This window comes from Lynx rufus, unplaced genomic scaffold (assembly GCF_022079265.1).
Source record: "Lynx rufus isolate CCGP_SWC_20201006 ecotype Redwood Valley unplaced genomic scaffold, mLynRuf1.p SCAF_7, whole genome shotgun sequence".
NCBI lineage: Eukaryota > Metazoa > Chordata > Mammalia > Carnivora > Felidae > Lynx > Lynx rufus.
Window position 1 is genome coordinate 117,762,912 of NW_025814889.1, and position 13,723 is coordinate 117,776,634.

Consider the following 13,723-nt stretch of genomic DNA (forward strand, 5'->3'; position numbering starts at 1 on the left):
TTTTAAAGGTATGGAAGCAGTAGAGGTACAGGTTTCTTTCACCTCTCCAATCACATTTTTAGCTTTCCTATAGAGTATGGTGGGCGAAAACATGCACGGTATTTTGATCTACATAGAAAATTTAACAATTTATATATAAAGAAAAACTTCCAGAAGAAAATTAGCCAAAATGTTACCAGCAATCATGTTTAGGTGGTAAGATTATTGGTTATATTTCATTTTATATATGTGTGTGTGTGTATATATATATATATATATATATAAATTTCTGTATTCTAGATCTTATATGACAGCATAGCACTCTTAGAATCACAAAGACTATTTTAATTTTAGAAAATCTGTGAGTATTAGAGATGTATTTATATAAAACTATTATTGGAAAATTGTCTATGAACCCATTTCTTTTTGTTATTTAGATTTATTAAGATCTCAGAGGTTGACGAGAGAACCAACTGTTGCATTTTGTCTGCATTACTCTTTCAGGTAACACTTTATGTATAGCTTTCTACAGTAATGGCCGTTCAGTCAGGAAAAAAAAAGTGCAGTGGCTTATCATATTCATAAACTCATAGGTAGGAAAATCGCAAGGGACCTTGATGAAATAGCATAAGCCTGTCTTTCCTTCACTGGCTGAACCCCTGCGGCATTTTCACCTTGAATATTCAGCAGGGTCTCTTTCTCCTTTAGACTCCGGAAGGAGTTTTGCAGATAGGGAAACTGAGTCTCTCATCATTAGTAAGACTGTGTTGCTAGTGAGCCGCGAAGCCTGTCTGACTCCAAATGGTTGCCTTAGGTTACCTCATCTCTAACTAAAGTTTTCCTCTATTGCATGATGTGAAGTATACCATATAATGAAAGCAAGAAATAAGTTGAAGACTACAGAACTATAGTGTTGGCAGCTCTTAGAATTTTGGTTTGACTTCACTGAAGAAGAAAGGAACTTTTATCTGAAATACAAGACATTTTGAGATGCAGGGATGTAGCCAGGGGCCTTTGCAATCTACTAAAGGTTCTGTTTACTTTGAAGGGTGGACACCCTTGTTCTGTGTATCAGACGAGTCTGATAGTTTATGCAATCTGGGTAGATGAGATCTCTGGAAAGCCTTCTCTGAATATAAGGCCAGACTTTTCACTTTTCTTATGTTCCATGCACCTCTTGCTTGTGCTTTAAAGACAGGAGGCGGAAGAGGCAGGTGTGCAAAGGGAATGATAATCTGATACCGACTCCTTATATACTGCTTGTTCTTGAAGAGAATGCTGTTCATGTTTTAGAAAATAAGCAATTGGAAAAATTAAATTTTTGCTTACTATGGACATACTTTTTCAGTAATACTATACCTAAAATGAAAGCTGGTGGCATTTATTTTAAACACCTGTTAATTTCTTTATGATTTTAAAGCATATTTGTAAAATTAAAAACTTAAACAACTGTGTAGTATTTTAGAGTAGGTACCTGATAAATTTAATGAGCAATCTGGTTAAAATTCTTTTCTGATATATACATTAAAATAATTTCATAATGCATTTGTCATCATTTAATGTTAATTACTTAACATAAGAAGCACTCCTAACTGTAAAATTCAAATTTGTGTACCAGTGTTGTTTCCCAGCATCAAATACAATGTTGGTCATATAAATTACCTAAGACATACTGGTGAAATTAGACAATTCATCTTTTTGCTTAATTCAGTTAAAAGCTCAGAATTACTGCTGCCTAATTTAGACTTCTGAAATAACTTGTTATCTCCTCTACCTGTAGACTGGTATAGTGGAAAGAACATATTTATTTTGATTTTTTTTTTTTTTTTTTTTTTTAATTTTTTTTTTTCAACGTTTATTTATTTTTGGGACAGAGAGAGACAGAGCATGAACGGGGGAGGGGCAGAGAGAGAGGCAGACACAGAATCGGAAACAGGCTCCAGGCTCTGAGCCATCAGCCCAGAGCCCGACGCGGGGCTCGAACTCACGGACCGCGAGATCGTGACCTGGCTGAAGTCGGACGCCTAACCGACTGCGCCACCCAGGCGCCCCTTTATTTTGATTTAAATAAGTGTGACTTAATCTTCTTTCTGCCGCCATTAGCTGTGTGAGCTCAAATAAGTTAATTGTTTAAGCCTCCATTATATCGTGTGTGAGGTAATAATCTTTCCTTGTAGGGGTAAGGTAAATGAGGAGTAAATGAGGTAGTGTTTATAAAGAATTTACCAATAGTGGCCAACACAAAACTGACCTCAATAAATGATAATATAATGATAATTTCTTCTGAAAATAATAAGTATCCAACTACTGTGGAATTTAAAAGGCCCATCTTAAATGATAAAAGCATTTGAACCCATAATGATGATAATATTAACAATAACTACCATTTATTACAAGATACAGTCTGCTAGGCATATGCTAAGCACTTTAGGAAGTAATCCACATACTTATCTTTCTGTTTCAGTGTTAAACATGCAATTTATTGCTCTTCATTTCACCTGTTTCCATTTTCAGGGTTTGCTCAGAACCGCACTTCCACACCCCAAAGCGGAACGTTGCTATGCTCAGTATGAAATCACTCAGCTTCTCCCAGGCATCGAGCTCTTCTCGGACAGATACAGGGCTGACATTTGCTCTGTAGTTGCAAGTCTGTATTACGTTATACGTGAACTGCACTTTGCTAAGCAAAATCTAATAGTAAGTAATATGTAAAATCAACAAATCTCAATTCACTCTGGTATTTTTGCCTTATACTTTATGCCATTCAGATTTTGCTGATGGTCTCTCAGTCGTCATTTAACTCTTTAACCCTATATTCAGGATGTTTACCTGTAGCTCAAAATGAAATATATTAATTCATATTCCTTCTTTGACATCATTGTTTGCGTTTCATTTTGGATACAAAGTCAACATCTGTTGGTTTTTTTTCTCTTTTTATTCTATTATTTTACCTTTTTTTCCCCTCTTAAGACATTTGGGGAAATTGATTTAGAATGTTTCACTGGTCTCAAACAGAGCAGTCTAGTGTACATGTAACTCATTGCATTAAGTCATTGCAGGTCATATCAGTACCAAAGCTGCGAGTATTTCTTTGTTGAGATAAGTTGATCTTTGTGTTTCTTGTCTTCTCTCTGTTAAGGGTACATCTAGGTGAACAGCTGTGAACTGAACAGATTCTAGCTGTGAAATAAAAGACAAATACTTCTTAATATCCTAAGACATTCAAAACCCTCATGCAATTCTCTTTTCCTTTGGGGAAATAAGTAACCGTGTAGGTCATAAATTTGAAGTTGGTTGCACTTAAAAAATAAATTAGTATTTCTACCTGTTGGTCATTATATATTTTTCTCCTTTCTTTCATTTTTCCTATTTTCTTCTCATATGCTCTTTCCTCTACTTTTGTATCTCTTCCCCACCATATTTGTTTCTTAATTCCTATTCTTTCTCTTTTTCTCGTTCTTTCCTTTTCTTCCATAGTTTTCATACCTACTTTCTTTTTTTCCTATATATTTTCTATTCCCTTGTTCTGAATTCATTCTCTCTTCTTGTAGGGAAAAGATTTATTGCCCCCTGATATGAGTTATTAAATTATAAAGCCACATATTAAAGTGAAGAGATTGATAAATGCTTTTAACACTTGGCATATTTGGCAAGAAATTGTTTATTAGAAAAAGATAACGAAATGGTGCTCCTCTCATTGTTAAGGGGATTCATTTCTGGATTTAGAAAATAGTTCTATCCCCTGGGTAACCTTTAGCTGCCTAGTCATATTCATATATAATACATATCACTGCATTGGAAAAGAAATGAGCCTTTTTTTCTCTGAAGCTTAAGAAATTGAGAACATTTTTCTGAATAATTGAGCAATTGGCAGCAATAAAGTGGTGTGTTTTTATTCCTTACTAAAGAAAAGAAACAACCTAAAAGGTAATAGCCAAATCTTATTGTTTTGTGCTGCATTAATTGTAGAAAAAGATATTGTGTTATGTTTGTTGTGCATAATTGTAAAAAAAAAAAAGTATTATGTTTGAAATCATTTAAGACCAGTTCTAAACCATTTAAAAAAGCTATTGCTATTAGCAGCTGCCAGTTGACTGACAATTAGAGGTTCCTTAGCTGAACTTGCACCATGTAAACAGTTTCTATTCTGTATTATACTACCCTCCAGAAGAAGCCCAGTGGGTAAAGAGACTGCTGTCACATATAAAACTTGCTATGAGACCTTTTGCTGTGGAATCATGGGAAATAGTTTGATAAATAATGGGGATCCCCAAAGTCCTCTTTGCTCTATCTTTCTTCAGTGAGGGAAGGGCCCAGTTGTAGGAACTTCAGTTTTCAGTTGAGATCAGAAGCTGTTCAGAAGTCTAAGCAAACACCTATCCCCTCAACATCTGACTCTGGCCAGATGGTGGCTGGGATCAACTCAAATATTGATAGTTTGTAAGCTTTCACCCATGAGATTTCAAGAGGAGTTGAACTTTGGGGTTAATTCTAGGCAAATAAAAATATTATGTGAAGAGTACGTGTGGGTAATCAGTAGACTATCTGCTCTGTGGAAGCAAGGACCGGTTAGATTTTGTTGTCATTCAACAGTGCCTGACACATAATGGGCATGCTATAAAATACTTTTTTGCTGATAGAGATATTCTAGTTGAAGACAAATAGCAGCAGCCATTGAGATGAAAGAGTTGGGGACACGGACGTGAGTTCCTTTGCTTTGAATTTTGAAGTTATTTGATAGCTTATTTGCTAGAATGTTTCTCCAGGCCTCAGTGATTCATATATATGTTAAGTTAATTTTTTTTCAAGGAAGGTAATTGGTTGGATTTTCACTTTTCCATGCTTAAAGACATTCAAAACCTAGGTTTTGGGTACCAAGCGGCATCTAAAAGTCCCCCTGGTGGCACTTTTAAGTTCTCATAAAATCATGAAGCTTATGCTAGGCAGATTGTTTCATTTATGCCAAATAATAGAGGATCCTAGCGTGACAAAATCAATTGCTCTTTTGCATAACATCTCCTACGTTAAATTTGGCTACATTTTATTTTTAGGTTGTTAACTTGATAAAACATGTTCTAAATCAAAAAATGTTTTTACCATTGGTAGATTCTGCCTCTCCTTGCATTGTATCAGTATTTTGTTTCTGGAATTTGCCAAGACCTAGTCAGAAATCTAGAAGCAAGGATCCTCAAGGTATGTCACAAACTTTTAAGATATTTGATATCCTTGAACTATAAAATATTTTCATAAATGAATTTGGTTCTAATACTCGTAATAATAAGCTGGTAATAATATGGTGTACTGACATAAAAAAAAAACCCCTGCCCGTTATTATAATAAAGTATGAGAGAGAGCTAATTAGAATGGTCAGATCGTTTTATGCTTGGACCACGGTAAGGTGAGGAAGAGCTACACACAGGAAAAAGGCTCACCCAGCATCAGTCAGCCTGGAAATCACCACTTCTGAAATGTTGGTCTCTGGGTGGAGACTAATGAGTCAGTTTTCTGAAGTTTCTGTGAACTTCTTGCTAAGGATCTTTATGTATATCATGATATGTGAGAAGTTTTCATTGCATAGGCAATTGACATGACAAAACACACAGATGCTGAATTATAACTAATTCTGTAACCTAGAAGTCAGGTGAGGCTCTCTGCCCTCAAGAGTCGTATGCAGTTGGCTCCAACCCCATGTGGAGTGGGTACTTCAAGCACCTCATTTTCTCTGCCCATTTTCCTACTTAGCTGTGGTCATAGTCCACTTCTGCTGAATCCATTTTGTACGTGGATCACCTCAACATCCAGCAGATTTGCTCCCTGTTCTGCACCTCCTCATTCTGACTATAGAATTCAGCCCTAATTCCCATTTTACACACACACACACACACACACACTCACTCACTCACTTACACACAGACATACACAACACAGTCACACAAGGCCTGTCTTTTTGTATTGGACTTAGTAAAAATTTGGAACACAGGAAAACTTAAGTTGAGGCAAAAACAAACAATTTAAAATAGAATGTTTGGCATGTCTGAGTTTAAAATATTTCTTAGCCAACATCTCATGCTTTCGCCTCTCATCCCATGGCTTAATCAGACGTGTGCTGGTAAATGTTTCACACCTCACTCTAAAAAAAAGCCCTGATTTGTAGCATTTTCAGTTTCCATGGTACAAATATTCCCCCTACGGCTGACTTCAGCCTACCAACAGGGCATTACTGAATGTGGAATTGAGACAAGATGTGCACAATTTCCTCTTGTCCTTGGGAGTAAGTGGGCTCCAACACACCACTGGCTAACCCCTCCTTGTCCCTTTTTGGAAATACCTTCTACCCTTCTTCCACAAAGCTTTCTCATTTTATAATGAGAGAAAATTAGACTTCCCTTTGAACTCTTCTCTCTATCTGGATCCTGTCTCTGGGCTGTGTTTTCAGACCCAAATAGTCCATTGCATTCTATTTCTAAATAAAGACAATACCTTCCCTAAGAGGAATTCTGGTGCTAACTATTAAGAGAATATATTTTAACTCAGGAATAAATGATTTTTTATCAGCATGAAAATTTCTGGATCACTCTTTCTGACCTAGTGAACTCTTAAGAGTTCTCCTGCTTTTGATTTCCAGTGACACTTTTTTTAAAAGCTGCATATAACTTTTCTCTCTCTGTCTTTTCAAGACAGTGCTCTATTCAAAATTGCAAAATTATTGAGGTTAGGGCCTGTATCACATTCATCTTTTAGTTTCCTATTGTATATTGAGAAATAAATTCATATATTGATATTCAGTAATTAATTATTGAATTGAAATTAAAATCTATAGACATTTATCAAGGGCCTACTGTCCATACTTTTTAGTGTTTAGTGGGGACTCACCTAGAAGATACTTGGTAAACATTTATTGCTTTACCTCTGAAACAACATTTATTGAGTATCTCCTATATAAAAGCACTATGTTAGTAGCTAATTAAAGAAATGTAACCCATGGTTCTTGCTTATAAGGAAGTGAGAGACAGGATGTATACACAAAACAATATCACGTACATCTGCCCCTTGATTGTTTCCAAATGAATATGATGAGCACTGTCTTCTGGAGTTTGAAAGAGGGAAAATGGCTTTGGGTCTCTTGATTTTACTAAGTAGGTAAGATTTGGTGAAGAAAGCAGAAGTAACTCAGCGGGAGAAAGGAAGAAGGGAACATTCTGGGCAGACAACAATGTGAAAGATACGGAGATGAGACAGCATTGACTCTAAGCGTGCAGTGGTGGTTGAGTGAAGCCAGAGAGGAGGTTTTGAGTAGGGAGAAGGTTGTATGAGACTCCCAGAGGTGCATGTTGTGGTCCATGATGTCCATGAAGGGGGCCCAGTCCTGACTTCCAAACTGAAGCATAATGTGGAGGCTGAACAGTGAGAGAAATGAGGAGATTATGAAATCAGAACTAGGTAACAGTTTTATTCTGGTCTGTCATTTAGAGGCAAGAGAAGCATGGAAGGGTTGCAGTGACCGTTAGTAACGTGTCAGAAGGAGATCCGGAGAGGCACTGAAAGATAGAATCTGGACCTAAGTTTTTGATTAGCTAAGTTTGTGTTTTATTGGATTGTTAGCACTTGGAAACTTTTTGTACTAGAGTAGCTTCAAAGCCAGTGAAGAACTGTGGACTGTAGTCTGCAGCCTTGGGTGGAGAGGTGGAATGAATTGCAGAATCTTGATCAAAAGAAGGACATGATCAGATGTATCTGGTAACAGTGTCAGGAGCAGAGCAAGATGGAACTGGTGTCTTGCTGGCATAGTAGAACAGATAAACCTGACTAGGGTTTTGACAGAAACAATGAAAAAGGGCAACTGATGCATCATAGAGAGGAAGAAATGACAGCCTGTTTGAGTAGAGTTGGCCTGACCTTTCTGAAGTAAACTGGGGTCAGTGAGTGGGAAGAGGGAAAAGTCATAGTCAGGAAATAGCAAACAATACTTTCTGACAAGTCAAACAGCAATAGATCAAGCTGTTAAGTTTCGGTTGTGCACTAGTGTCTTTCAGGGAAAGCTTTAAGACCTCTTTATGATCAGCCAGTCTGGCTTCACTTTAGAACTGCCAACATTTTGAAAGATTTATTACTCTCAACACATCCAGCATTCACGGGACGGGTACTGATAGTTCTGTATTTGTGCGAGTGAAGGGTTGATTTAAGGGTAGTTCTTTCTTCCATCTGGCTTGTTTATGTTCACACCATTGGCCATTTCTGAAAATACATGTTCATTATTATTGCCATTGCTTTTTCAAATGGCCAGATTGGTATGATGAACTGAAACCAGAGGTAGGCTTCGCAGTTACAGGTAGTTCATGTTACAGCCTTCTCACAGCCAAGACCAGAAGAGACTAACCTTGCACAGCATTTCCTGCAAGGGGTAAGAAAAAAAATGTTCATCTAGAAGTCTAAAAGAGCTCATATGACTCCCTAATGCCTACTTTGATATTATATGGTACTGGGGAGTTTAGAGCCCAAGGTATCTTAGGCAAGAACCAAAGTATGCAACTTGATAGACAAGCAGTTTTCTCTTCTCCATTGAAAATATTCTCCCAAACCTTTTATGTTTTATTCAGGTTATTGTCACATCTTATTTACCCCGAACTTACCTTCTTTTTATTTCTTTAAAATTTATATAGGTTTGAGATTCCTAGGGTGGTGCTTAGTGGAAAAGAGATAACAAGTATATGTGTATGTATGTGTATTATATGCATATGAGCTTCATCCAATTTTTTATTTCATTCCCTGCTTGCACAATTTACTCTTCTCTATTCTCAACAATCACTGGAGTTTGCAAGATGCAAGTCAGGTTAGGGCCATGCCCTGTTCAAAATGCTCTAACAACTTCTTATCACACAGAGAATAAAATTCCAAGTTCCTACTCTGGTCTACAGGCCACCATTCATAACTACCTCCTAACCCTCTTCCCTTCTCTCCCTAAACTCCTGCCATAAGGCTCTTCCTTGAGCACCCCAGGACTCCCAGACTGCTCCTATGGCCACATGACTTTTGTGCTTGAGTTTCTTCAACAGATTTTCCAAATGTCTCTCTCTCTCACGTCATTCCCCAATTTTTTCTTGTATGTCTTCTCAGAGAAGTCCTCCTTGACTGGAATGTTGAGAGTAGCATTTTGTCATTACCCTCCATCCCTTATAATACTGTGTAGATCTTCATGTATCATTTAAACTTAGCTAAATACACATCTGGAAGGAACGTAACATCCAAGAGGGCTTGGTACATAAGAGGTGTCCAATAAACATGTTGAACGATTGAATGACTTTGTTCAGGAAATTTCTTCCCATAATTTCCTGATTGAAAGTCTTGCTGGATAATATTCAAATTGAACACACACAATGCATAGTCACCAATTGATTAATTTTAAGGATATGTCTTTAAAATTGACAGTGTCCATTAATCATGGGGACAAAGCAAATAGTTGTCTCTACGTTGATCCATTGTAGAGTTCATCTCCTGCTTTGTTTCACTTTGCTCAGAGTATTAAAGAACATCAGGAGTGTTTTTGTTTTGTTTTTCTTTTAAGCCATAGTTCACTATGGGAGCAAAAAATAACTTTAGTTATTTTTTTAACCCTTCTATGCCTGCTATGTTTTGTGTTTGCCTCTGATGAAGTAAGCCACATCTGATAAATGTCCATTGCTTTGAACAATTGCCTGCTGTTGTTTATCAGCTTCTTGGTCTATTGCACATGTAAACTAGCTTATACACAAACACATACATCTCCATCCACTGTGTTTACCAAGCATTAGTTTAGACGGCATTGCCAGTATTAAGCAGAAATTTTGGAACTCAGAAAGTTGATGACTTTTCTCTAAAATTGTTATTTTGTAAGTAACACAAATCATTTACTTTAAAATCTCATTTCTTTTTCTTTCCTTTAAAGATAGAAGTCCTTACAGACTTAGGATTTTTTTCTGAAGCCTTTTATGAGATATCCCAGATTTTTTATGGAAAAAACCTGCCTTCCTCAATACCTGCAGGCTGTAAAGCTACTGGAAAAGTGAAGGTAAATCTGCTGTTTGATTCAAAGCCATTTCTTTACCTCTTGAAGGCTACATTCCTAAAATTTAGGGAATACTTCTACAAAAGTGTATTTACAAGTCTCTGGTACTGCAAACCTCTTTGTTAAGCCTGGTTATAGCTAACAGCAGGCTTTTACAAGGTTTCCTTTGTCTGAAATGGAAGGGTGTCATGTGGGGGAGTATGGTATTGGAGTCGATTTTTACAATGGAATTCTGTCTGTATGTTATGGACGGTCTCAGTAGACACGTTTATCAGCCACTACCTCTTAGACTTTGGCGTCTAATCTTATAATTTCTGGCTAATGTTGTTAGTCAAAACAGTCTCTCCTCATGTTTTATTTGGATATTTTTTTGATTTATATATTGTATACCAAAGTGTTAAGCATGTTTTGTTCAAATTGTGTTTGTAAATTAGATAATTGAAACATCCTTGAAAATGAATACTGGCATTTATATTTAAATCAGAGTGAGCCATTTTTCCCACTATTTTGGGTTTCATGGGAATCACTGAGTGATCTTGCAGCAGCTTGGACCCTTGTGATCCAGCAATAAAGGAAATAGGAGGTAATAAGTCAGTTTCCTGGGGGAGATTGTACGCGTGAGGAGTGAGACTGGCAGACACAGTACATACTGGTGACATTCAAATTTGGAAGAACTAAAAGAAGCTGGGAAATAGGCTGTAAGTCTTGAAAATTACTTGTAGCAACTGAAATTAAATATACATACAATGCATTCATTACCTCAGTGTATTCCCCTAAAATGTCACTGCTTATTTCTCAACATGACTGCTATAGCATTATAATTTGTTGTTCTAGGGCAAGTGTGAGGTTATCTCCTAAGAGAGACATTCAGTAGGCAATAGGATACATCTGTGTGTATATGTATATACATCTCTATCTCTATCTATCTTATCTATCTATCTGTGTATGTGTCTAGACAAAGACGAATCAGTCGGTGTTTTTGCTCATTGTCTTGGCATGAACTAACTCATCTTCTTACCTGGGTTAAATTGACAATATTTTCTTGCTTGCTTCTCAGCCAACAGCCTTTCCTGATGTAAATGGTTTGTATTTTGTTATTAAAATTATATTTTAATTTATTTAAAAATATTTTTTGAGTGACTACTGAATACAGGCACTACTTTAGTCATGGGGATAGACCAGTAAAAAGATAAATGGAGATGTTGCCTTTTTGGAAGCATGTTACTATTGGACAGTCCAGTGAAGAACACAAACAATAAACATATTAAGCACATAAAGATATGTCAGGTGATGATGTACCATGAGGGACACCCAAGCTGAGGGGACAGAGAGTGATTAGGGCAGTGGATGGCTATTTTATTCAAGGTGGTTTGGGAAGTATCTCTAATAAGGGAGTTTTGAGGGTGAAAGATTCGAGGGAGGGATAGGAATAGGAGGAAGTACAAGGGCATAGGCCCTGACAGAGATACCTGCAAGATGTGGTTGAGGAAAACCAAGGAGGCAAAGTGGAGCTGGTAAAAGAGAGAACAGTAGTAGATGGCGGGACTCAGGAACTACAGTCATATAGGACATCTTAGGGCTTGGTGAGGACTGGCATTTACTCTAACTAAGATGAGAAGCCTTATAGAGTTTGGAGCAGAGGAATGACAGTATAAGAATTACTTTCCAAAGGACCACTTTGCCTGCTGTTTGGAGAAAAAACTGCAGTTGGGCATGGGTATAAATAGGGAAACCAGTTAGAAGGCCTTTGCAAATAACATGAGTGAGACATGACAATGGTTGGGGTAATAGTGGTGGAAGGAATGAAAAGTGGTCTCCTTATTAGAGGTGGATCCTGGTAAATTTGGGAGCATTAACATAGAAATTTAAAATCATGAGACGGGAAGAAATCAGGTAGGGCAGAGAGAGAGAAATAGAAGTCAGAGGACTAAACGTTGGAGTCATCCACATTTCGAGGTCAGAAAGATAAGGAAAGAAAAACTAGCTGGGTAGAAAGAGAAACAAAAGAGAGTTTTTAACGTTCATTGCCTTCACCAAAACAAACAGTATGAAACTCATCTTTATAGGTAAATTCCAACTTCATTTTTATTATCTAGTTTTCATGAGAGAAAAGTATGGGTGAATTGTCTTTCAATAGATTGTGACTTTAAATTTTGTATTCTCCAAGTTAATTTGAAGCTTTCCAGCTTCAATTGGGAACTTAAAAAGTGTAATTAAAAGAGGAAATGCGTTCAGGGTTTATAATTAAAATAGGTGCCAATGTTATTAGGCTGCAGGCTAGTTATTTAAAGAAAGGATTAATTAATTAGATTTTAGTTGTAAAAGAAGTAACTGAAAAAGTCTTACAGATTACTACTGGACTTTTCACAGACTAAAAAAAATTCTATCTTTTAACATGATACTCATATTGGGATTCCGCTCTTATCACCAAATCTAAGTCCATCATCGGCTTTCTTCCCATTATATCAACAAAGGTCTTCCCTTGGATTCACGTATTCACTTTTCAGTGTATTAGAGAAAATAAAAAATACCGTCAAAAAAGGGAAAAAATTGTTAACAGTTACCAGCACTTTATTCTAGTAAGAGCTATCTGTGATGTCTTGGTTTAGGGGCCCCTCTAAATCCCTTAGATTCTAGGACAAGGATTTGGGAGCAAGTAGTATATTTGGGAAGCGATATCAGGGAGAATGGTGAGTGTGTGGTAAGTCACATAGGGAAGGGAGGAGAACTATTGCAGAGAGTATTAATGAGTCACTGCGTGGACAATCAGGCCCTCAGAGACCAGGGAGAACAATCTTGTGCTCATTGGATTGGGTTACTCCCTGTACTTCCAGACTCTCCTGAATACTCCTGTGGCCACAGAATGCCCTCAAGCAAAGGCATACAGGTGTTTGAAGTAGGATACTGTCCATCAGTGAGTAACCTATCCACAGAAGCTTCTGGTGTCTTCCAGATGACCCAGGGGATATGGGCATGGCATCAGTACTGGCATCTTTGAAAAAGGGCCTCTGTACCAAGAGGAATGCATTCTGCACGATGATACAACCATCTCCTGTGGCAAATAAATGGAATGTTTCCTAATGTGGCATTGTATTTAGAGCCAAACATATTGACAGGTCATTCACAATAAAGGAAAAGAACCACAAAAAGAGTTATTCTAAAGAGTAATATGATTTTACCTCAAACTGGCAAAGATTTTTCTAAATGCTAATACTCATTCTTATACTCTTATGACCCAGCAATTCTGTTCCCAGGAATCTATCCAAAGGGGATAATGAGAAATACAGACAAAATAGTCACGCGTGTTATTTAAACTAGGGCTGAATGGTGAGATGGGGGTGGGAATTTGTCCCCCTGATGTCTAACAAAAGGAAAGGAGTTATTATGATGCATTCGTAGCGTAGAACAATACTTAGTTATTAGACTGAGGTTTACAAATGACTTAATGACATGGAAAAATAATTATGATGCAATTTTTAACAAAAAGGAATACAAATATATATATATATATATATATATATATATATATATAACTTTTTTTTACTAAAAAATTTTTTTTAATGTTTATTTATTTTTGAGACAGAGAGAGACAGAGCATGAGCAGGGGAGGGGCAGAGAGAGAGAGACACAGAATCTGAAACGGGCTCCAGGCTCTGAGCTGTCAGCACAGAGCCCGACGCGGGGCTCGAACTCACGGACCGT

General features: G+C 37.1%; 1 protein-coding gene across 1 annotated transcript in view; it reads left to right on the forward strand.

The window, feature by feature from the left end:
* CFAP54 (cilia and flagella associated protein 54) overlaps positions 1 to 13,723 on the forward strand; it is a 290,869-nt gene that overhangs the window by 173,731 nt on the left and 103,415 nt on the right. The window contains exons 43-46 of the mRNA XM_047065944.1: positions 417 to 483; positions 2,494 to 2,676; positions 5,086 to 5,172; positions 9,902 to 10,024. Of these exons, the coding sequence (XP_046921900.1) occupies positions 417 to 483; positions 2,494 to 2,676; positions 5,086 to 5,172; positions 9,902 to 10,024 (460 nt within the window). The remainder of the gene's footprint in view (positions 1 to 416; positions 484 to 2,493; positions 2,677 to 5,085; positions 5,173 to 9,901; positions 10,025 to 13,723) is intronic.